Source organism: Euwallacea similis, chromosome 29 (assembly GCF_039881205.1).
Source record: "Euwallacea similis isolate ESF13 chromosome 29, ESF131.1, whole genome shotgun sequence".
NCBI classification, from domain to species: Eukaryota; Metazoa; Arthropoda; class Insecta; order Coleoptera; family Curculionidae; genus Euwallacea; species Euwallacea similis.
The window spans coordinates 988,309-1,015,607 of NC_089637.1; the positions used below are offsets into that span (position 1 = coordinate 988,309).

Consider the following 27,299-nt stretch of genomic DNA (forward strand, 5'->3'; position numbering starts at 1 on the left):
TTACAAGTTCGGTTAAATTAGACGAAAGTTGCCAAATTTGATGACAAGTTAAGATCTCGAGGCACTGTTGCCAAAATTTCTTCGGTTTCGGAAGTTTTGGGAAAAAACGAAATTTTGCCGAAAACATGTTTCGTTTTCTTATACTTTTGGGTTTGTCTTTTGGAAACTATAAATTTTATTTTGCTCTAATCCTAAAACTCTAATATAGAACAAAATAAATCAGATACCTCTGTTGAAATAAGAAATTAATGACGAATAATTAAATCAATATTATTTAATTAAGAGAATATGGTACTGAAATGTCAAAATTAAGGTACACATGTTACAAATAATTACAAATGTTGAAAATGTCTCCCATTACTTTGAAGACATTTTAGAGCAAATGTAAACATGTGATCCAGGTCATTGTTGAATTCAATCCAGGTCCGTATTTAAAAAATTAATGTTAGTGTCGAAATCTCAGAAACTAAAACTGCTATTTTTTAAACTTAACATTAGTGTGTACAGCTTTAAAAACCTATGAAATGTTGTAAGAAAAACTTTTTTCGAAAATCTTTAGTTTTCGGGTTATTTACAAAAAATGTTTTCAGGGAAATTTCATTTTTTCCCAATACTTCCGAAACCAAACAAATTTTGGCAACAATGCCTCGAGATCTTAACTTATCAAATTTAACAACTTTTGTCTATTTTAACCTAATTTGTAACGTTTACAGTTTAGAAGATAGCAATAGTGGCCCATAGCAATTGAACTACCCTATATTTTTACACGTGAAACAAAAAATTAGTTATTCCGAGAACTAAATTTAAATCCATTTCTCAGTAGATTCTATATATTAGTTATTTATATTATATTTCTGGAAATCCCTCTTTTAGTTTATGTTGTGTGAATTCAACTTCAGATATTGTTGGTTTTGAGATTTTCATTCACTTTCTTCAAATTTTAATGCTCGTAAAATTCCATAGACATTGAAACATCCAGTGGTTGATTTAAGTATATTTTGATGTTACAAGATTACACTTCTCGTTTTCCCCCTCAAAGATCTTATGTTATTAGATTATTTATTATGTCTTTTTGACTTACTTTAAATGTAAATTACTTCTAATTATGTTTACTTTACACAGGGTGTTTCCAAAAATGTGAATGTCCCGGAAGTGAATTTTTTTTGTCAAAAGATTATACTTATGCTTATAAATTGTTTTCCAAAAACTTACTCTTACGGAAATACAATTCTTCAAAATTTGATAGCGAAAATGGTATATATACCATTATATAATGGTATAATAACTTCTTTTTCTAATGTTGAAATTTAATGAATTAATTTCAAAGTAACAAAATTTATTTTTAACAATTTTAACACAAAAATGTTGTTTATTTTCGTTTCTAAGTGATAGAGTAAAAAATGCACACAAAATTCCACTACTTTTGTCCTAGTCTAATTTACATTACGCTAAGTCGTGCTTAATCACCGAGATTTTTAAATTATTCTCACTTAAACTTCTCTTAAAAAAACGATTTTTTCCATCTAAAATCCTCACATTGCTTAGTAACACAAACTTTTTCATTGCAAATAAGCAATACGTCATTCCCTTATAATCCAAACCGCATTACGACATTAGGTCGTAAATGTTTACCACTCATCCAATAACATTGAAATGCCTTCAGTTTGAGCTAATATTATTGCGAATAATGCTAAATGCCGTCGCTCAAACAATGCTTTATTATTTAAATTAGCATTATCTTATCGTTATACCGTCTCATGTGGGTTCCTCATTACGAGTTCTGCCGACATGTAGGTAGGTAGTTTTTCTGCCAAAATGGAAAACTTTGTGTTGTTGCCTGCGGGGATAATCACGTTCTTCCTGATGTCCTACATTCTTCATTTGTGCCAAGACAGGTCCAAGCGGTGTAAAGAAGAGAGGGAAAATGCTCGGTCTTCAAGATGTAAGTTTGTAATCGTATGTAAAAGAAAAATTACTTATAATTAATGCATATTAGAATTTCATATATCCTAGTTTCAGAATGAAACAATGTAAACGGTGTGATTGTTAAGGAAAATTAGGGGAAAATAACGTTAATTTAAAGCATTCTAGATCAAATTATTTCCATTGAGTCAATAGTAATTTTTAAAAATCCTTTGAGACGATCATTATTTCCACATGACTAATGAGCTTTCATTTTCATTACAAAACAAGTTCAGAGATTTAAAGTTTCTGCAAAAGTTTAAATTTTCCTCGGAAGAAAAAATTTTTGAATCTCGTCCAATCTATCAAAAGGTTTAATTTAAAACAGGATTTAGGGGTACTAAAACATTCTTTAGGGAGTTCCTATTAAATCCTAAGATTATGAATTACTTGTACCAAATTTCTATATAAATTAACTATTTACTGCGGAAATTACAGTTACCTTGCCTGTTCTGTTTTGTGTAATTTAGCTGCTGTCTAAAGGAATATTCGGTACATATTTAAGTAAAACATTGAGTTATATGAGTACTTATAGGTTAAGGAAAGTACTTAGATATACAAAAATCACTTGAATTGAAGTATTCTATTTCAGATTTAAAGTATCCGATTCTGTTTCATCTCTGCACCAACTTAAATTAAATTACCAATGATAGGTACTTAAGTGAGTCATAAATTTCCATAGTCATAATAAGTAACTTTTGAATAAAATAGCGTTAGATATTATTCTCAGTATTTCCAAAATTCCTGTATATTCGCGTTTGTTCTACATTGGTACTTTTGTATCTTGTTCCTTTTCTCGTAAGAGAATTATATTACTGATATGACAATATCATTCAACGCTTCGTAACAGATGTAGCTCGGGAAACCCGTTTAAAATACGACAAGTCGAAATGACAATAATAGGTAATTGTTATATCTTATTTCTGAGAAAAACAGTCAAAATTAGATACAAAACAAACAGTTATATACAATGTATAAATTAATTTTTAAAGCTCTTTAACCCATTTGTTTCGTGCCTAATTATTATTGTTAATTGTTCCTACAAGAAATTAAGTGATTTTTCATAAAACAAAAAGCCATACAGTAAACCAAATCATCACTCAGACTATATTTGAAGAATCATCAATGAATACAGTTTTGCAGTTGTCAGCCACAGTATGGGCATTTTTTGAGGTATTTGTGCCCAATTTTGAAGTAAACACAACCATTTAATGTTGCAAATACGGGGTCAAATAGTTATTAAAATTTCCAGGAAAACACTTTCAATGGAGTCAGGTAGACTTTTATCAAAAATAAAAAACGCTACTTCTGTCGTATATAGATTTTAAACTGTTATTTGATCCATCTAGTTATGTAAAATCAAATGCTTTTAATGGTATCAAATTTAAAGTAAATAGCTCAGAAACCTCCCATAGTAAAAATATGAAAAAATTATTTACCTTTACGCCCTATATCTCGCATATTAGTCATATTAGTTTACAATAATACTTTGGATTTAAACTCTGTCTGTCGTTTTTGGGCAATGTTTTCTGAAGATTTATTACCAATTCTTTTTTGCATTTTTACCTCTCTCTTTAGTTTTCTTTAATCTTCTTTAGTCTTTTTTGTTTCTTCTGTAGTCTCCTTCTTGTTCTTATCCTGTGACCACTGGTGTCCCACATGGGGCACAAATCTTATTTCTCCAATTTTCACTCTAGTGTTCACGGTTACCATACTTGTTTTTTGTCATGGTAATCATGACATTTTTCCGTAATGTGTTTGGACCATATTTTGCATTTATTGAGGCTACTTTTCCGGATTATAGCTAAAGTAATTAACTAGACCTGAACTAATATGGATGAGTAGTACATATCTGAAGAGCAAGAGAGATTTCAAGATCATTTTCGGAGAGAACAAAAATTAATTTATAAATTAAAATTACTCAAATAAACTCCTTCAAGATAAATGCCAACAGAAAGACAAAGATAAGACAGTTTTCATGGAAGCATTTAATAATAACATGAAACTCGTTCCATTAATCATGTTACAGTAGTTGCATTTAATTATTGAATTTAAGGTTTTTTGGGGGCTTTTCATCGACTTAAGAAAAATTGACTGAATGTATTTCGAAAGTACAGCTCTTTAAAAGTGATTACAGGGTGATTCGTTAATAATGGGACAACAGAAAGCTGGAGATACTACACGTCAAATGGTGACGATTGCAGAAAATATGCCTTATCCAAAAGTTGATAGTTTCGGATATACAGGGTATTGAAGGTAAAAATTTTTTTTGATTTTTTTGTAATTATTCTGAAAATATCGAAGTTGGACACTTGAAAATTTGTAAAGTTATGCTTTTTTAAGTAACGAATAAGATAACTTTTAGAATTTCCGCGTTCCTAATAGAGGGCACCATTTACGGTTAATTTTACAGAATTTACAGGTAATAGCTTTTTACTTCGTATGTCTAACATAAAATTTTATTTAAAATTTGAAAAAGCAATCATTTTTCCATTAATTGTGTATTTTTGTTTCATTTCCATATATCGTTCCTTTTTGGAGAAAAATCTATTTAACAAACACTATGTTTAAATTTAATAATACGAAAAATTAAAAGCGAAACAAACCAAGTGTATTTTCATTTTCTATTAGGTGTACAACTTTGCTTCCGCCGTTTTTTTTCCGAATTTCGCGATTTTATTGTAAAAAACTAATTATACCTTTAGGATCCAAAGTATTGTCCATCGCTGGCCACTACTTTCTCCCATCTTTCGGGCAGCATACGAATCCCGTGTTGAAAAAATTGGACATCTTTTGAAGCGATCCACGATTCTATCCAATTTCTTACTTCTTCATAAGACCGGAAGTGTTGGTCAGCTAGCCCATGTGCCATGGATCGAAACAAGTGATAATCAGAAGGAGCTAGGTCAGGAGAATATGGCGGGTGGGGTAGGACTTCCCATTTCAATGTTTCCAAGTATTTCTTGACCACTTGCGCAACATGGGGTCGAGCATTATCGTGCTGCAAAATCACTTTATCATGTCTCTCGTTGTATTGCAGCCGTTTCTTTTTCAATGCTCGGCTCAAACGCATTAATTGGGTTCGATAAAGAGCACCTGTGATTGTTTCAGTTGGTTGTAACAGCTCATAATATATTACGCCGAGTTGATCCCACCAAATACAGAGCATGATTTTGGAACCATGAATAGACGGTTTGGCCGTCGACGTGGAAGCATGGCCGGGATATCCCCAAGTCTTTTTGCGTTTGGGATTATCGTAATGAACCCATTTCTCGTCCCCAGTCACAATACGATGCAGAAATCCCTTCCGTCTTTGCCTTGCAAGCAACTGTTCACAAGCGAACAGACGCCTGTCAATATCTCTTGGTTTCAACTCGTACGGCACCCAATATCCTTGCTTCTGAATCATTCCCATGTCTTTGAGGCGTTTTGAGATTGTTTGTTGAGTCACTCCCAATGATTGTGCCAATTCTTGTTGACTTTGACACGAGTCTTCGTCAAGTAATGCTTCCAAGTTCGCATCTTGGAAAACCTTCTTTCTTCCACCGCTATGTTGGTCTTCGACGTGAAAATCACCGTTCTTGAAGCGCTGAAACCACTCACGACATGTCCTTTCACTAATAGTGGCTTCCCCATAAGTATCTGAGAGCATTCGATGAGCCTCAGCAGCAGATTTCTTCATATTGAAGCAGAAAAGTAAAACCTCCCGCAAATGACGAGAATTTGGCTCGTACACTGACATTTTCAATTGCGAATAACTTTATGATGAAGACACAAATAGACTAATATTTTTATGAGGTTATGTTAACAGGTGCCCAAGGCTCCTGCATGCCCACATGGGGTTATTTATTTCGATCATTACTTACCGCTACATACATCTATTCAAAAACGGCGGAAGCAAAGTTGTACACCTAATAGAATACACAATTAGTCATGTAAAGAAAGATATCTTTAAAAATTTTCAAATATCTAACCTAGATCCTTTCAAAATAAAGAAAAAAAATTAATTAAAATTTTAACTGTTAACACCCTGTACATATCATAAACTATCAGCTTTCAGATAAGGCATATTTTTTTCAATCACTACCATCAGACGTGTAACATTTCCAGCTTTCGATTTTCCCATTGTTAATGAAAAACCTTGCATAAAATGGCATAAACTTCATTAGTTACCAACCAAAATCAATAATTACCAACGGTTCGTTTGCAATGCTCTAATAAAAGGCGTTTCATCCCATGTGTGTACATACAGTGGCCAGCAAAAGTCTAAGCACACAATGAATTTTTTTCATTCAAGTTCAACTGTAACATTATTATATGTCAATCGAATCCAGAAATTATATATTTGAAAAGTTCAGTGATATGATCTTATAATATGGATAATCAATTAAAAAAACGTATTTTTTAAATTATTAAAAAATATAAAACATTTTTGAAATGCAAAAATCTAGGCACAGTTTAGGAAATAAAAAAAAAAGAAAAATCAATGGAATAAAATAATAACATTATGTCTTAATCAATATCTAATAGGGTAATCTTTCAAATCAATCACTGTTTTAAGACTATTTGGCATAGATTGTACTAACTTTTGAATAATATAGTTCCCTGTCTTCTGCCACTTTTACACTACAACTTATTTTAATTTTTCTTTGGTCGTTACTTCATGACATCGAATTCTTCTTTCTAACACACTCCTCAAATGTTTTATAGAGTTGATATCAGGACTCTGAGGGGGGGTTTCAAGCCTATGGGAAGTATTATACAGCAGCCATTCGCAAACAATGTAAGCCTTGTATTTTGGGTCATTGTCTTGTTGGACTTAATAGTCGCCAGTTAACCCAAATTTTTGCTCACTTTTTTGAAGATATTCTTTTAAGATATTTACATAAACGTGTCTATCCATACTTCCGTCAATTGTGACCAAATTTCCAACACTCGACGTCGCCATACATCCCCATACCATGATGCTTCCATCTTCATGCTTAATAGTTTTCATCGTATTCTTCATGTTGAATGCTTCTCGTGGTTTTCTCCACATTTTTTCTGATCCAAATGTGTTGTATTTACTTTCGTTAGTAAATATTACCTTATTCCAGAATTCCATATCACGATTCAGGAATTGTTCTGCAAACGTCACTCTTTTTTCTCTATTCACTTTACTAAAAAAAGGCTTTTTCCTTGCGGTGCAAGATTTTAGTCCAGACCTGAACTAACCTGAAGCGACCTTCGTACAGTATCAGCGTGAATTTTTTTTTGAAAAAATTTGTTTATCTCCACGGCAACTTTAGGGGCACTAATTCGCAGATTTTCTTCAGTTAGACGTTTGATTTTTCTGTCTTAACTCTCGTCTCTCTCTCTTCTTTAACTGTCAATTTTCTTGGACGTCCCAAGCGGGTTTGATTTTTAATTCTTTTTTCTGTTTCATATCTCAAAATAATAGTTCTGACTGTATACCGACTTCTGCCTATTATTTTCCCAATTTCACCATAAGATTTATCTTCGTGTGTAATTTAATAGTTAGATTTCTCTCAAGTAACGACAACCCTTTGCCACTCATTTTTTACAAGAAATAAGATGACATCTGAGACAATTACGATCTGATATGTCACTGTTCATCAATTGTTTTAAATCAAAACCTACTTTAATAATTTAGAGCTGCCTAATCCCTTAATAATTTAAGTTTAGACGGATGTGCCTAGATTTATGCAACCAAGAAAACGTGCAAATTCATTTTTTTATTTCTAATGTTCGAGTGCCTTATTATACAACAAATTAATATCAATCATACGGGGTGTAACATTTAACTCGAGACATCGCAATATCTCGAATAATAAGTGCTCTACGAAAAAATGTCTGTTATGAAAGTTTAATTATCCCGCGGGGGAAATACATTGATGCTAAAATTAGTGCCCCTCTGCCCCTCCTTCTGGAGGGATGGGGATAACTTTGATTCCTTAAATGGCGTCCCTTACTGTTTATTGCAAATACGAATTCTACGGCAAAAAAACGTAGAATTTGTCTGGAACATTTATTTTTTTCTATTCACAATAGATAGCGCTGTAATCAACAAAATTTAATTTTCCTTTCACTTATGATGTACAAGAATATTTGATGAAATCTACTTTTTTATTTTTATGTGTTTACTTTTTAACACATTTTTATTTAATCGTATAAAAAAAGAAATAACTTGAAGAAATAACTAATTGCAACAACTTGTGCGTATCAAAAATACTTATGCCGAAATTTCAATAGAGGTACTTCCTGGTTGTTTGATCGTTCCAAATGCGGATTAATAAGTGTATTGAAGTTGAAGTCCGCCATTTTGAGCACTTACTTTAAAAACTAACTGCAAAAAATGTTTGTTTACATTGATTTTAAAGCAGATTTAATCAAACATTTTGGTAAATCATAAGCGAAAGGATAATTAAATTTCGTGTTTTTTGCCGTAGAATTCAAATCTACGATAAAAAGTAGGGGATGCCATTTAGGAAATCAAAATTACTCTCATCTCCCCCACAAGAAGGGGCAGAGGGGCACTAATTTTAGCATCAATGTATTTCCCCCGCGGAATAATTAAACTTTCATAATAGATTTTTTTCATAGAGTGCTTATTATTCGAGATATTGCGATGTCTCATGTCAAATGTTAAGCCCTGTATTTTATTTAGTTGACAAATGAATAATTTAACACAGATATTTGGATGTTTCCGCTTTCCAAAACTGACATTTTTTTGCAAGCATTGGCAAGTCTGCGATGTGCCCGGACTTTTGCTGGCCCCTGTATGTACGATTAAAGATCATTCTGTTCTAGTTTCGTGCTGCGCCAACTGCCTTTTTCTTAAACCAAAAATCAACTATGAAATCTTGCCAGGGACTTAACTTTACATATGACTCATAGTGCATTGCCATATAAGGCCATTGATTTGAATTTTTTGCCAATTATACAAATTATAATCTAAAATGGAAAATCTTAGAAATTGTAATTTTAATTAATTCGATCTTTCCTAATATTGCAACTGATTTCACGCTATGTGCAACTAAACAATACCGGCAACACTCATATTTGCATGAGATCCAGTTTAATTGAAATTAGTGAAAGAAGGTTGTTGGAACTGTGTAAATTCCTTTCGAAAAGGGAAAGTATTACAAATGTCGCGACTTGTTTATGTTGCATTTGTAAATAATAATAGAATCCCGATTGTCATTTACGGAAACCGGGATTTAATTTTAAGATTGTGGGAAGGGTTATCTTCTTGACCCTAATCTACAGACAACACTAACTACAATAGGACATCAAATAATGCATGAATAACAAGCGAATAAAAGTTATAATCCGAAGAAATTGTTTCCCCACCTACTTAAATTAACATTAACAAGCACAACTGAGACCACGGGTTCATGTTATTATTATTTGTTAGTAGTACCTTACTCTCTTGGTAATGTCGGCAACAGCAGAAGCTTACATTTTATTCCTATTTTTTATGATTTTGATGTTCTTGTTGTATGGATTCTTTCAAAAGAGGCTTCACGTCGAGTCTGACATACTCAGTGGTCAAAATTTGAGTGGATTAAGTGTTTTGGTCCAGGAGAGATTGTGCAGACGATATGTCGACCTGGGTGAGTTCGTTTCTTTCGTACGTTTTCAGATTATTTTTTATCATCCAGATAGAAAATTTCAACAATTCCTTCACGTTCATTTTAGGTGAAGTCATCCGATTTAGTCATATCCTCCATCAGCTTTCTAACGTCCCACAATCTTTAACCTTTAGGTATTGTTAATTTATTCTTGTATATTAACTTAATTGCCTTCACTAACAACCAGGCTGAACGAATGTTGATAGATTGTTAAAATCATTTGATCCATGAAACCACTGGATATTTGAACTCGATAATTTCCTTCTCCACATATCATTGCATTTCGTCTGTCTGTCCTTCGTTGACTTCTTATTTATTTCGCTAAATTATTAACTATAATGCAATTAAAAGTTCGTTCAAAGCAAGGTTAGATAATGAAAGGTCATATTTAACAAACAATTTTGAATTATTCTTAAGCAGTTCCAATCCATCAATGCGATATCCATTTTCATATATGATTGAAAGTTGAAATTGTCTGCTAATTAGGGGATATTACTTCTGATAAGGTGTGATTTGATAAGACGTAGATATACGTTCTTGATCACCTTCAAAGTTTATGATTTTATGTCGATGAACCTTACTCGAAACATAAAATGTCTCGTTCAGTAAAATAACTTGTTATTTAGTTAACAGAATCTCACACGTTAAGTTGAATAGCGATTCATTTCTTCACGCCAAACTCACATGCGCGGGTTAAAAAGTTCGACAAATGAAAATGTTTCTTGTGTAATATACCCTTATGCTACGCCCCTGAACATCATCACTTTTCTAGGTAATATACCGGACGTGACTAGTTTTTACTACCAATTGTATATAATAAAGGTTGCCCTTTTCTTTGCAAGAACGTAAGTTCCGTTAAAACGATACCGCTGTAAACCAACCCCCCTCCCATTAAATACCCCAATAAAAGACCAATTTTGCTTTTCATCTAAATGTTACGCTTTCGAGATATGGATAATAAACTACCCGATAATTGCCCCTTAGCCATAGTACACCTTATATGTTATGCCTCGGTTTTAGTTAACACTTAAGAACTTTATAAAACGCTCTCTTGGTCCAATTATCGCGTTTACGTGCTCTTCGTTAACGGATTAACGGATTCTTACTTAACAATGAAATAAATTATTTCGTAAGTTGTTCCTGACTTTCCCGTTAGAATATTCATTAAACTTGAATTAAATTTCATAAATCTATTCATTCATTCAGTCGCTGAGAGGATAGAATATTTCGTTAGAGTTTCCAGATGGTGCAGTTTAATAAATATTAAGCAAAATAAAAAAGCTGCAACAAACAACATTGAACATCACCAAGTCACAAATTGCGGTAGAAAGAATGCAGCGAATAAAGATCCGGAAACTCTCAATGGATCAATCTTTATAGTAAAGTGCTGAGAGAAAGGTTAGCAGCCGTAATAGTAAATTTAATTTTTGAATTACTCGAATCATACTACATGATAATACCTTTTATCGTAAAGGATAAGCAAATCAGAATCGTTTATACGTAAAAATAAAGTGATACTTTTTCTGCAATCTCCTTAGAAGTGACTGGCAGATTTAATTTGAAATTAAGTTTGAATAGCGGAAAAAACTTGCATTTGGTAGAAAAATCACGTTCTCGAGCTTGATGCTTGCTAGTGGCAAGCATGACGGGCTGAGAACAAGCCCAAAAAAATCATTTTCGGCTGTGCTCCGTCCATGAATCTACATAAGCTTTTCTTTACTTTCTGTTACTTTTCCTATTAGGTACACAATATACTATGACTTCCAACAGTTTTAAAATATTCATTATTGTAGTAGTCTCAACTAACAATAGTTACAATAACCCTGCAGCTTTTTTAATTCGGTGGTTAATTTCGCTGTAGCGCCATGGCGCTCTAAGACCCAAATTCTTTATGAATTACAAAAAGTGATTAATAATCGGTTAGGAAATCAAGTGTTCGCGTTATTCATTAATTAAATTCAAGTGTTTTTTTAAAATTTATTTCTAATATTCAGTTGCATATTTAATATTCGTTTCCAAATATCTATATTTCTATTGTCACTATCCTTTTTATTGCATCGCATCGATTCAAATCATTCACCATATTGTCAATGATAATTACAGGTAGTACTGGTAGTACGGTAATTATTTTCTAAAATTATAAAATGAAATAGATACATACCTAGTTGAACTAGATTTACTGGATTGAATTGCATAACTTACGGCCAGTTTTACTTACGTAAAATAAAACCACAAGTTAACTTGAGCAACCAAAAAATGATTATTCCTCGTTTAACTCAAGATGTCAAACGCCTTCAATTTAATTTTAACAAAAAAACTGACGGTAAAGGGATTTCATTAGGCCGTAAAATGGGGTGTGCTTTATTAATAGTTACTTACCTAAGGAGTGCGGAAAGTGATACGTTACCGCACGCTAACACCAATTAAATGAAGCGAGTGAAGTAAAACATCTTCGCTCTTGGCAGTTACAAATATTGTTTTTACGGACGCATGTTGTGTTGCTTACATTGCCTTACATAAACTTCGACTAAATATTAACATTAGGTGTGTACAAGCGTATAATGTACAAGAATACGTGCGAGAAAACACTTTTACGCACGCATGTCAATTGATACGGCCAACCAATTGCCCAAAAAAATGTTCACACTGACAAATGCCCTTTTGTTTTGTATTCGATAATAGTTATTTACATGGGACATTATGTATAAGATTTTTATTACAAGCGTAAAGGAAATTGGCATACAAATTTGCGAATTAAAAATAGCACTTTACCGCACCTACGGGAAAAAATTATAATTTCGCGTAAATCAAAGAGGCACGTTTCTGTACCAGTACTTTTTTAGGTACTTGACACTGACATGCGAGCGATTAAACTTCTCACCTCACTCGTGCGTGTCAAAATATTACGGCACGCTAATACTTAATTGAACCTACAGAAGATAACATTAACACACGTGGGAAGAGTATTGTACCTGACACCTGCCAAAGCTTCTTTACCTCACTAGATTACGACTCCCGCTTCGCGTCGTTTGGAAAACGGTAATCAGTGTTTGGTAAAATATAACTCTCCGTACTTGTTAGGTAAATAACTATTATGGCCTTTATAAGTACTACACGGTTTCTTAGAAAAATTAAGGACGTATGTTCCACACGAACAATTAATCAGTTTCAGAAAACACATACGCACACTCACTCAAACGTTCGAGTGAGCTTTTTCACCATATCAACAGCATTTTCCTCAACATTAACCTGTCTACCACTTCAATAATCTAAAGCAGTTCACTATATCTTTCTGCTATTATCCTTATCTCGAACATCTTGCATTTCTTAAAAAAAGTCTTGAAAGTATTAAAAAGAATCCCCGTAAACTAGCCGACTATTTGTCTGCGCATAAGTTGATAGGATAAAGATGCGTAATTATCTGTTTGCACTTATCGATCAGCGATTTAGAATCAGTGAATGTGCGCACTCGTACATGTACATACGTGTACAAAATAATAGCAGTGTGCAAATTAGTATTTTAAGAAAATCCTTTAATTTTGAACTAATTTCAATGATTTATTGTTTTTTCCGAGAAACATAAAACTTCGCTAATTGCGCAAGGAAACGCAATACAACTTAGGAAAAAAAACCTTATTCAAATTTTAAAAAAATACATTCTTCTGTCAGAGATAAATATTCCAAAAAATAGCAGTCTTTCTTAAAGTTAGAGAGGATGAAAAGGAAAGTATTTCAATAATTAAAAAAAAAACAACTTATTTAAGTTAACTAATATTAATACTTTGTATTCTATGCTTTGGGCAATAACAGCCAAATATCTTCTCAGCATTGAGTCGACTAAGCGTTGACCTCTCTTAATTGGAATTACACTTAAAATATCCTGGACAATTTTCTACTGATCTTTTATTGATTAATTTTGCTACAGAAACTCCTTTTTTAACATATGTCCATAAATGTTCAATAGGGTTTAGCTCCGGAGATTACGATGGCCACTTCAAAACCTCAACCATATTGTCGGCAAACCATGCCCTTGTTCTTCTGCTCATGCGATTAGAATCATTATGCTGCATAAAGATCCATGTGGTGGGCATATTGTCTTCAGCATAAGGAAACGTTGCATTTTCTAGGATATTAGCATAGACAACTTGGTCCAGGATCCCCTCAATACAATGTATCAGACTTATCCCGTGATACGAAAAACAACCCCCCTCCCCATCCCTTTATGGAGGACGCAGGATATTTTATAGTCTTCAGGGTATACTTTGAGTTGTATCCAGATTATGACGGTCTTCTAACATATTACCTTTGTCTAGAAGAACTTAAAAAACAATTTTTGATTTGTCTAACCAACGAATATTCCTTTACCTACACGGGCGTCAAGGCCCTTTCGACGAAAATTTGGTTTTTGCTAAATATCTAGTAAGCCGTGAACTTTTTCAAGAAACCAAAACTGGCTTTAAATTGGTCCCGTAAAACTACAATTATTTCCCTATTTAACCGTCTTCGTAACTCTGCTACTTTCCGAGATCCCTTCACTAATCATCGAAAAAGACTCACCCTGTATATATTTTTACGAGACATTAGAATAATAAATTAAAATTTGGCGATATATGAATCTTGATAAAAAGGACACCGGTAAATTTGGCATTTGAAATTTGGATTGAAAATTCAGTTAAGACGAAAATGGAAAATTGAAAAAATGTTGAATAGAAGTTGGCACCTCACTCGTATTACGCCTTGAGCATTATCCTTTCAGTTTTCTTTTAAATAAACTTGAATTAGGTAAAAATTATCAGAGTATTAACTCTCAACTTTTGAAAGCTTGGCATTTGATGTGATTTTTGTATTTATACAAATAATAATCATAGTAAGAAGAACAGAACGCGTGATTCTCCTCAAATAATACTTGATTTGATAATGATATGTGATACTTGAACATAATATCATTTTTCAGCTCGAGTTGTAATAATGAAGAAATAGCAATTATTCATAATCTTTAATTAAAATTACAATATGTTTACCTGGATAAAACTTGCTCAAAACAAAAATCATACTATCCGCGACGTAACGCCAGTCATCCGCTCCACTCACCATCATATCAATGACGCTAATAAAATGGCATTAAATGTGGATACTAAGTGTTCACATGGTATAATTTTTGCGTTAAAGATATTTTGAATTCATGATAAGTGCCATGTGAGTAATCAGCTTAATAAATTGAGGCAATTTCCACTGATGAATGGCATGAGTTTGGTACGCCTTATCCTTATTTAGGCCATAGATGAAAGGAAAATAGAACATATAGAATTCCTCAAAGAGAAACTGCTCTATTGCCATTGTTCTGATGCATGAAAATTAAATATGCTGGTGGTAAAATTTTTATAAAGTATATTTGAAATTTTAAGCCCTGATTGTCCTATCTCTTTGATCGGTGGCAATTTGATCTCCTCTTAAAGCTACCACGTCCTCAATTAGAAGGAAATTAAGCAAGATTTAAAAAAATATTTATATACATTGTTCCAACAACGTTGTTCCTAGAATCCCAACATCTTGTTGGATTATCATTTCTTTATCAGAAACCAATAAATGTATTAATCTACTCTTCTTTAAAACGTCCACAACTCATTCCGTCATCTACAATGTCGGGCTATCGCCTCTTGATAAGATAGTTGAAATTTCTGAATATGTGTCTACCTACATATAAACATTTCTATATGAAATTATTTTATTATCTGTGCATCTACATCTCAGAATGAATAAAATCAATTAGATAATTCAATTGTGTTCAAAATTTTCCAATCCTGAAATTTCAGCAATATGATAGATGCTCAGAGCTTACAGATTATTATAGGGGGTATCGGAATATTAGTTATTTATTTGATAGTGTCGGTAATTATAATAGTTTCGACTTATAAGGAAGACTTGAAGAAGCTTCAAAAGCACTTATTTAGGAATGGTCGGAGGCGTGGTTCAGGTATGTGGCTATAGTATCATGTTCAGGAAAATCAACGTCGGAATTTAAATAGTCATAAAATTATGGCGAAAGATATAATCCTTGTGCCTTTCATAGCTTGAAAGGTAATATTATGGTCTTCGATAGGTAACTATAAAAAGTTGATTAAAGCCAATAATTAAAGTTTTTTGCTTCTGTATTAAACTAAGGTTTCCTTTATGCCTATTAATACGAAATCGATTTTATCTTGAGTTTACATAATAGTTGATGCTTATTCGGCAAAAACTGTATTTTTATGAATTGATGTTCAACTTTGTTATTTTTAATCAAACATGAATTCTATATTAAAAAGATCATACGATTGTTGAAAACTTTGTTATAGCTCCGAGCGGCTTAAAAATTAAGAAATTTAAGAACAAAAAATACATATTCTTAATTTTTCATAATGATTTTATAAAATATTTTTAATTTATAAAACTTTTTTTTACTTTATAGTTTCTAAACATTTATAATAATGCTTCCGTGAGTGGTATGAATGGTTTAACACAAAATTCATGTTTAATTTAAAAAAAACATAATTATACATCAGATTCACAAAAATATAATTTTTGCCTAATGGCCATAAATAAGTTCAATACAGAAACAAAAAACGAATACAATTCCATTGCTTCATAACAAAACGAAAGGAGTTTATTTTTTCACATATTTCTATACCTTTTTTGAGTCACTTTGTGGGGATTCAACCTTAATCAACTTTTTATACTCACACGGCAAAGATTATAAGATAACTTTTCAGAATATATAAAACATATGGAGATTATGTCTTTCGCAAAAATCATATAACTGTCTAAATTCAGATTCTAATTTTCAATATCTTTAACTATTCCTTGTGAGTAATTCCAATATATTACTAATTTCATTTCCTGTTTGTATTATGATCTTATAAAAATATCATGCTCTTATTAGACACTAATCATTTTTACAGGAACTGTTATTTATATAAACACTTAGAAAACGCATAATTTTGTGTACGAGTAGAATTTTGCGAGATAAAATGAGACCCCGCAATAATCCCAGAGTCACGTAAAATAACAGTTTTTAATGACTTTCATAAGTGCATGACTTTCTTAATTTTGAAATACCTCTGATGATGAAACCACGCAAAAACTGCAGAAATTTCTTCAAATGAAAAAACTATGTTACTGGTCCCTTTTTTTTAGGTATCTATCTATTTCTATTTGACTATTAATTACAACAGGAAAGTTGTCTTGTGACCCGTTTCGATTTAAAAGAAGAGCACTCTTTTTAGTAACCGTTTTTTAAATTTAGAAAAATGTGTATTTTTTGTTCATTTTTGCTACAAATTCAAAACGACAAGTATGAAATATTTATTATCTAGAATATCTTCTTGCAATATGTGTATATAAAACATGCAGAAAACAGACACCATACACAGTGATATTTGTGTAATTTTTGATAAAATTTTATATAATTTAATGCTCACAATCAATTAGAAATTGCAGAAGGATTATACAGTATTTCATCACTTTACTTAAGCTTGTATTTTCTTATCGGATTCCTGCTACTTGAAAACGCTGAGAAGTATAATCATTTAATGTTGAATGTTTTTGTTGAAAAACAAAAATGCTTTATTTTTAAGGAACTGCCGTCTTAATTCGGATTTTCACACCTTAGACGTAAAATAGACGAGATGGCCTTTTTCTATCTGGTTATATCGGTATTTTTTTATCAATATCAATAGGATACAAATTTGAATAAATGAACAAAGTTTTACACAATTAATTACTACTTCCAAAATTATGCAAAATTTTAAAATTCTTGAAATATCAAAGGAACTTGATAACGAGAAAACTTGGAATCAGGAAAGAAAGCCCTACAAAGTAGCAATACACAGAGTGTCTTATTAAAAAAAATATAATTTTGCCGTGTTTTCTTGGGAAATTCTATATATTCCAAATATGATGTATTAAAATCTTTGAATACCTGTGGCGAAATTTACACCTCTTATATAAAATACTTTTTCAAAAACAAAAAACAGAAAAGTTAAAAGGAAGAATAATAACAGGAGACACGTGCTTTAATTAGAAAAAGCGCACATATCTCTCGTATAGCTGGATGTTTTTTTTCTAACTAAAGTACTAGATGAATAAATACGATTAAAATCACCTACTGATAATTCACTACTACTTCTCAACTAAAATATTGAATCAACAACCTTTTTTTTCGAAGACGAAAATAATCTACATCACATACATTTATTGACTGAAAATGGTACGTTACCCTATGTGTACGGTAAAAAGTCTTACTGCACGCAAACTAGTGTATCTATCAGTGTATGTATCAGTGTCAATGTCAACATTGACGCGTGTAATGTGAACATTAATACGCGTGCTGTAAAAATTTTAATCGCACGTGTGCATCTACAAGTTTTATCGCACGTTCATATTTAATTGAACTTACAGACAATGAAGTTAACACTCTTATAGAAAAAACATTCTACCTAACACGTGCGAAATTGTTTTTACCGCATTCGATTGCTCATCGACCTATACTTCACGTCGTTCGGCAGCTGCAATCAGCGAGCGGCAAAATATCAGTTTATGCACTTGTTAGGTAAATAACTATTATATTATTAACGCATCACTTATATGAATATACTAACCCTAACGATAAGATTTCTTCTACATATACCAAAACCTTTTCGAACAGTTTGTTTCCTCAAATGTATATTATTGTGACACACCTACAAATTAATCTGCTTAAGATATTTTTTCGAATATCTTTCTTCATTATTAAAGCACGCCTGTATAGTGACTCTTTTTGCCAAATATAGATATGTGTTTGAATCTACGAAGTATGATGAAGTCTAGCTATTTTCTATAAAGTTGTTCTCGGCAGAAATAATTTTATGCCTATTATTACTCCTCATAAAAAGATTCTCACAACTCTCGCGGTAATTTCTAAAATTAAATTATATATTATATTTATATATTTATTATAATTACATATTATAATTATAATAAATAAAAAAAAAAATATCATCCAGAAGCAATAGAACAATAAAAAGTAGGGCTCAAAAATTAAATTAGATTATATGACTTAAAATTACTGAAAATACTTTTGTGAAATGATATAATTCCCAGCAATAAAAATTCTATTCCTATAGATTATAGAAATATATAGCAACAATTGCATTTTATGATCAGTCCATTATTTGCTTCTCTGTGTTAGACTTAATTACCTGGAAAAAGTACATACGTCAATCACGAAAATGAAATAATCTAATAGAGATGAAGATCAAATAGAGACGAGACATGAAATAGTTATTTACATACAGAGAGCTGAAAGAAGAAGATTAAGCCTGCGGCCTAATTTTGAGACGAATAAATTGAAAGAATGAACTTTCAGTAAGGTTTATTCATTCAAGGGCGTAGTCCGTCTTCCGGACCGCGATGCGTACAACGTTTGTGCGTATTATGCGTTTATTTGCGCGTAAAAGTAAGTGCATTTCGATAATGAGCTGGAATTTTCTTATCAAATTACTTAAAAAGCTCTATTGTAAGTAATAAAATCTTGACCATTCATAAACTTTAAACATGTTACCAAACAGTACATTAGCCAATGAGACGTAGGGATGTCTCAAGGGGGTCCATTTTTTAATGTTTTTCCTAACTTACTTTCCAAATGCCAGCTATTGTATGAAACTGATAATCTGGTAAGCTATATGAGGTGTTTCTGAATAGATGGTAACAATTTTAATAGGTGAATCCTGAACCAAATTTAAAACGCAAAGTTCATATCAAGACATGTCCAAAAATGCTTCGTCTTCGATCTACGGGGTGTTGAAAAACACTTCTTCTTTCGTTTTTTTTTAATTACTTGTTTATTTTTTATCGGAACTTACTAAAAATTTGTACACATCATAGTACTTCTACTACTAGTGTTTCCTATAAATGGAAATTTTCGAACTTTGATTTCATGGTAATGGTGGGTGATGCGGATTGATGGATCTTGAGGTTTCATTTTCCACATATTTTTTTTACATTAGTAGGTCGGGGTAATTTTCAGCAGCTGCTATAAAATTAAAACACTATCACATTAAATAAAGTTAAGCTTTCGTTTAAGCTTTGTTGATTGACATTGATTTAATAATTGCGTCTGCAGGAAGCAGTTGCTTATTATCGCGAATATTACCTAAACCATTGATTTAAGCAAAATTTTGCAAGAACCTGAAAAAGTCAATGTAGATTTCAGAAATTTGTCTAAAATAAATGAAATGTTAACAGAAAAAATGTGATAAATTAGAGCTCAAGACCCATCAATCCGCATCACCCCGTATATGAAATCAAAGTTCGAAAATTTCCGTCTGTAGGAATCACTCGGCGTATGATATGTACAGATTTTCAGCAAGTTTCGATAAAAAATAAACAAGTACCTAATAAAAAAAAAAAAATTTAAGTGTTTTTTAACACCCTGTAGATCGAAGAGGAAACATTTTTTGGACATGTCTTTATATGAACTTTTCGTCTTAAATTTGGCTCAGGATTCACCCATTAACTTTTTTACCACTTATTCAGAAACACTCTGTATATATCGTGTAGGCTACATGTACACGGCGTGGTAAGTTCTTAATAACATGCAAGCACAGATATTCAATTTTTCATTGTTATCTAAAACTGATCGATAATACTCGTATTTGATATCAGTACTGCTTAAAAATGATAAAAACCATATTAGTAATTTAACTGATTAGATTAGTGATTTGCGAATAACGTTTTTCGCCATTCTAAAATGTTGTCAATATTATATTTAGTTTGCTCTTGTCAGTTTTAGTTAGTTATATTCCATAAAATATGTCAGCGACGGCATATTCGGTGATAGCTGTGGTGGCATTTTTAATAATACTGTATTTATGGTGTTTTCGTCTGAAAATTGCTTGGAAAAAAACGCAAGAAGCATTGCGTCAAAGAGAGGAAAGACAAATAGAAAGACAGCGCAATATAAGGAGTGTAAATGCCAGTAGAGTTAATCCAACAGTTCGTCAAGGTATTGTAGCCCCTTTCAAATAGAAATGTTTTCTTTTGTTGAGGTATGTTGTCCATCGAACGTTATCCAGAATATTATCGACGTATTATGCTTTTTAGCATAATCTGATTAGGTTGTCTGTATATTACGGTTTCTATAATGAAGGCGATAAATCATCAGAAAATATAAATCAGCACTCTTGGGCCCAAAATGTAGACATCTGTGTTAGTGGAGGTCAATTATTTTACAATTTTCATTCTCACCATGGAACAACACGAGTATGTAAAACGTTCACTTACTGCTCAATTTTTTTTTGCCACATTATTTCTCAACGATAAAGCGATTTTGAAATGGCTTAACTTTTGAACAATAAGGGATTTATGTGTTTTTCAAAAGCGCAAAATCCACATTAACATACAAAAATTTTAGAAAAATTTAATATCATACAGAGATTATCTCTGTTTGATATTTGAGTCCACTTCAGTCACTTTTCGAGGAGCTTATGGGACGCAGATAACAGAAATAACTAAAGCCGCGAAATTAATTATTTTTGTAAACCGACTTTTAAATCAATAACATCCGCTTTCTGTTTTCGGATTTGACTCTGAATTGAAATGTAGACACTTTAGTCCACATTTCAGAGCACATAAAATCGGCACTTTTATATTGCATAAGTTAGAATTTAGTAATACAAAATTACGTACGTATACGTACTGTTTAGTATATGAACAAAATTATTCAAATGCTAATAAGAATTGCTGATAAATCCTTTTAAGGGCGATAATTATTTTGCTGGCTCTTTCTGCTATTCTTAATCCGTAAAATATTTATTCCAAGAGTGAGTTGTTCGAGGCAGTTTTACGTCCATCCCATATCAATTAATTTTGAAATGTTTTAAGAAGATTTATCACTAAACGCTTCAATCGAATGATTGTGATTAAGCAAAATTAATATTTTTTTTAAGAGAATTGTGCTATATTTAACACAAATATATCAGTTCCTTGCCATCAACTCTTAGTTCGTTATAAGGACCTCTTTATTTAATTTTGCACACTGTGTATCACAGGGCAGCAGCGTATAATCACCCAGATAAATAAATTTGTTACTTCATTTGGACCATGATATATTTTTTAATAAATTTTGACAAGAGATCAGCAATATCTGCAAACCCTCCTACCATTTTTTTTAATGAAAAATAAATTCCAATAACCTTCATAAGGTTCATGTTCACTGCGAGAGACAATCAATTTCTTCAAACACAGCCAAACAGTTTTTGATTGCAACCCACTCTATCATGCTCTATTTCTAGCTAACCAACACCCTTTTCGATTTAACTACAGATGAGCACCCAATAAATTCGAGAATGTTTTCTTCGAGTTCTCTAAACAGTGTGAATCGATTCTTTTCCACTTTTCGGAACCCGTTTTTAACATTTGGGATTTAATTGTATTCAAACTGAAAATTTTTCAAATTTACCCTGTATGAAGTGCAATGCCATTAGCTACGTACAAACCAGATTAGAGGTTAAATTATTTTTAAAATGGCAAGTTTGCCAAACAGTAAATATCAACGCATTCCTTGGTTTCCATGGAAATTATCCTCTCGATGAAGTTGCCAGAACTTTAATAATTTAATTTTAACGCCGAGTTTAACTACTTATTAAAATTACTTAATATCAAGTAATTTGAATAAGTTGACTCTTGATAACCAATTTTCCTTCTCGGTAAATTTCCCGCTTGAGTCTCAATAACTCCAGAGACGTTAGAGCAAGATATCTATAATAAATTTTCCATTAAAAAAAGGTTACCATTTTAGTGGATGAAGATGATAAAATTACATAAAAAATGTTTTGCAAAACTTGCTATAGAGTAGTTCTTTTTGAAGACTTCAAATTTGCTAAAGATGAAAACCTATTATAGAGCAATGTAGAGTATACATATATGAAACGGTGGGGTCAGATAAACGTCACGTCGTAAAGTCACGTAAAGGAAAAGTCTTTTTTTTGTGGAATGCCTCACATTTTACCTCATCATCCAATTCTCTTCAAAATTTTGGTCAAAAATCGTTTAACACACTACATTGAATAGGAAATTTATTTTCTGCGAGAAATAGTTTAAGTTTAGAATTTTTTGTTTCGTACAGCTATAGGTGCAATGAATATAAAGTAGGTAATAAAATGATAAAATGGAAATTTGCTAACAAATTTTCGAAAAACGTCTACAACATTCAGAGTCTAAAGTACAATACTACTTTACAATGTTTTCTGCCGCTCTATAAAATAATACTACGTTTTAACATTAAATGGAACAAAGCAACATTTTAATATATCTACATAAACAAACAGAATAAATACTGAGAAGCGTAAAGTGACACTCTTACGAATCAAATCGTTCAAAAATCTCTCGAGATTAGATTTATATCTATATTCAGAGATATTTTGCAAGATACATTTAGTATATGGAGACATCTACAGCTGATAGTTCAAACTTTCGCTCTTCCAGCTTATTATATTATAGATAACAACTGTGTATCAATTGGATAATGTGTATTGAAAAGTATTAGCCAATTTATTGCTTTGAGTGGTCAAATATTACAATATCTATGGTTCAAGATGATAAATACCCATTTAATTTTACCAATATGTACTATTAATTCCTTTACTCCCTTAATAATCTTGCTAAAATAAAATTATTATGTATTTATAATACTATTTTAGTGCTCCTTACTGGAAACAAAAAAAATCGTCCATGATTCTTTTTAAATAAACATTACTCAATTCTGCATGATTTTATTTCAGAATCTGTTTTTATGGCACTACTGGAATAATGAAAAAGCATTTCTCCAATGTACTAATGTATTGATGATTTATTGAAGTTCATTTGAAAAGTTAAAAAATTAGCCCTAAAGCGAGTAAAATTATCTGATTAGGTGATAGTTGAAGATAAGTATCAGCTATTTTTTTTATTAACGCAATATTAATAATCGTCTCGATGAGGAACAAATCGTAATAGATTGTATGATTACAAGGTCATTATTGTTTTTAGATTTTTTTAATTTCGAAATAGCATTACGTTAACTAAACGCGATTTTAATATAATTATATAGAGACCAAGCACTTTTGTTTTTTGTATGATAATGTCATTGTGCTATGTGCTTTTGAAATTCAAAAAGAAAAGGAAGGTTGGTGGTGGGAGAGAAAATTAGATTAATAATACTCGTCTACTTCAAGGTACGTAACTTATTTGGGACAATCAATTTCAATGAATAAAAAACAATCCTATTGATAATTGAATTTGTCAATAAGAGAGAAAATTCTGATAAACTGCAAAACTTTACTGAAATTGTATGTGCTGTGAGAAAATGCACTTGCTCTCTTGTGATTTATATGCAAATATGCAACTTGAAGAAGAAATATTCTGTGAGAGAAAAACTGCACTTCTTCTTTAAAGTTTTCTTCTTATTTCTAAATTTTCTTTTTTTTTCTTGATACAATTTGATGGGAAGTTTTCAATGAGTTTCCCTGTATTGTTGCTTTTATCAATTTTCTCATTTTATTACTTCAAATTTAAATGGCCAAAGATATTCAATTCATAACAGGGAAAGGCGTTCTCCAGATTAGGGTTACCAGACGTTTTCCAAATAGATGAAATTATCGTGTAACCACACCTAACATCTTTATAAATATCAAACATGTCCTTCCTTCATTATTTGCACTCTGAAATTCTAAAAGTATTTTTCAGCATTTACATACAAATCAGTAAATGCTATCAATAATTAATAATTGGAAAAATCTATGAAATGATGAATGAATTCTTAATTCATATTTTCTCTAAATAGTCAAAATAGAAATTTAATTAATGGTTAGTTTCTACGGCAACTAATGGTTTGAATTTTTTTTAATTTGTACTCCACTGAACTCAATATCCGGATAATATGTCCTTTGCAACTTTTGAATTTGATAATAAACTTATTCAAACATCACAGCTGCTACTTCCATCTGCAAAGATTTTAGGCGTTCTGGATATAAAGCTTCTGAAAAACTATTTGTATTAACTATTGGAAATTAACGAATTATCCAATTGCAAACAATTCTCTACCAATTGTAAAACTTAAATACTATTTCGTACACCTATTCTCCCCCTAGATTATTTTATTTTCTTTGTTTCTTCCAACTCAGAGCACTTGTATTCTCTAGCTTCGGAAATCCCAGGGGGAATATATGCTTTCTACCTTCTTATCATATATCAATATCATTAAGTACTGCTTATCTCTTCCAAAATTTTTCATTTCCAAAGATATTTAATACACTGATTTTGGAACTTTTGATTAAATTTTTTCTTTCACATATTTTAAAGAAAATTCTAGAAGGTATTCTTTACACTGTATTGCGGAACGAGAGAAATTTCCATTTCATATACGCCACGTTAATTGAAAAGAAAATTATATTTTACTTTACCTTAACGATTCTAAGTGGGATTATTTTACTTTAATTCGTCGAGGAAAATTAGGGAGCACGACACAATTTTGTTTACTTCATTTAGTTAGGAGTAAAATTTAAACAAAATAAACGCACACAAAATACTAAAACCTTAACAAATTTGAAAATTAGTAAAATAAATTAAACTTTACATCGTTTATAGGCAAATTCAAGTTTGCATATTTTTTAGTTGATCTAGATTTTATCAGAGCCCTCGTTCTATTTATTTTTATCATCTTCAGTTTTTATGGTAAAGCTGGCTGTAAAGAGAAATCCGACGACATTTAACTGAAAATTCTCTCATGTGCAGTACCAGCACACATTTATCTTCACAATAAGAAAATATCAAGAGCGGCCATTGCTCATTATTTCCGTGGAAAATTCTTCGCTCTCATCAAACACCGTCCAGAATTTAGTTCAAAATTTGGTCAGACAAGAAATTCTATAATTAAAACATTATGAACATGAAATAGAAATATTATGCGACTAGAAATCATTACGCTTTGTTTCGTTTAAAAAGTCTTTCCAAATTGGTCAGTGAGGACCTTTGTGGACCATGCAGTAATACTGCTTGAAAATATGTTTCCAGAGAAACATTTATACACATTTTATTATACGCCTATTCAGTTGATTTCATTAATAAACTTTTTATGCCTGAAATTTTAAAACATCTCTTTGGATAGGAAATCCAGAAGGACATAAGCCTCTCTGGATATTGCTGGTACTTGAACCACCTACCTTCAGTGTCAATAATATCCGGCTTGATAGATCAAAAGCATCGTTAGTTACGTGCAATTAAGCGATAATATAATATCTGTGAGTTTATCAGGCAAATTAAAAAAATTTCCATTAAATCTAATAATTACCAGTCACTCATTTACTGTTTGGACAAATCGTTCAGTATCTTCAACACAGTAGTAGTGCATAAAAGATTTTATATATCAAAAAATGAGAATCTCCTTTTCTTCTTCATTGATGTCAAAAAGGATAGCAAATGGCTATTATAAGAATATTTTCCAAGAAAAAGTGAAGAACAAATATGCTCCAATGTAACCATAAGTTTAACTATGGATTAAATCCTCCTTTATAATCCTAACGGCCAGTATTTAATTTTCAGCTCATCATCGACTTCTGTCTCATTCTATTTTGAAAAAATAATCAATTATATTAAAGAGTCAATTAAGTTTTGAAAAGCCCAATAAAAAAAGCTCAAAGTGAGGCATCGATGGCTTCAATTAACATCACGTAAATGGGAAGCTTGACCCAAACCGATCATAATGGGTTGCTAATTGTAAATTGATCCCCCTGTTCAAGATAACAACGCTTCATATGCGATTATCAAAGGAAAATCCTAAATTTAATTAATAGAACTTCCATAAGTAACATTACAAAACATTACTTCATTACTTATCTACCCCTGAACTGTAACGTATATCGAAGATTAGATAAGCTTTAAGAGTAAACTTTTAAATAAGCTTGCAATGAATAGGCGGAATTATTAGCTTCATCTCTAGTTATTGTAACAAAGTAAAAGATTAAATATAAACCAATAATTAAAAAAGAGGTCTGTTAAAATGAGTGATCCCACCACTGGAAATGATCCTGATTTTCCTGTGATCATAGCTTTCGGAATCGTGAGCTTCGCAGCCATTTTTTCCATAGTGTTTATGTGTTGTTGTAATAAAAAGAAAAATGCAGGAAATAGAAGAAGAAATTTGTCACAGAATGGAGGTAAATGAACAAGTTCACCTGATTTTATTGAAATATTTGTATAAGCGAAAATATACAGGGTGTTTCAGAATAAGTTTACCAACTGTTTACTATAGGTTCTTGCAATCGAAATAAGAAATAAAGTTCATACGAACTTGGGTCTTTTTCGTTTCCTGTCTGATATACAGAGTGATAAAAAAAATGTATTAGTTTTTTTCTAATAAGTTCGTTCCGGCATTAAATAGTTCTGTGAAAATTGGAGAGCGTAAAATAGGTGTAGAGACACGTCTTTTAAGGGGAAAGCAATGTTTCAAATTTTACCAGTAACATCCCCGTTGATGTGACCCTTAACATTTTAAACGAAAAATAAAATACACCACTGGTTAAAAAAAATGAAAATGATTTTCTGAATGCTTCATATTTCTGTGAAAAAAGTCTCTTGAATATTTTTTATAACGTTAAGCGTTTTCGTGGAAAAAAAATAAATCGAAACAATTTGAACTGAGAAATCGCATAA

The 27,299-nt window shown here is 31.5% G+C and overlaps 1 protein-coding gene across 9 annotated transcripts in view; it reads left to right on the forward strand.

Annotated features, from left to right (window-relative positions):
• The window catches only part of LOC136417650 (uncharacterized), a 60,549-nt gene that overhangs the window by 18,508 nt on the left and 14,742 nt on the right, over positions 1 to 27,299 (forward strand). Inside the window, exon 1 of one of the 9 annotated variants that reach the window (XM_066403447.1) lies at positions 1,779 to 1,942. The exons of 4 other annotated variants lie outside the window; for them this stretch is intronic. In XM_066403447.1, the coding sequence (XP_066259544.1) occupies positions 1,816 to 1,942 (127 nt within the window). In that variant the 5' untranslated portion in view covers positions 1,779 to 1,815. Of the gene's footprint in view, positions 1 to 1,778; positions 1,943 to 9,371; positions 9,579 to 15,398; positions 15,571 to 20,408; positions 20,617 to 26,631; positions 26,804 to 27,299 lie in introns of those variants that run through there. 4 more of the 9 variants (XM_066403438.1, XM_066403440.1, XM_066403437.1 and 1 more) reach the window with 4 other exon arrangements.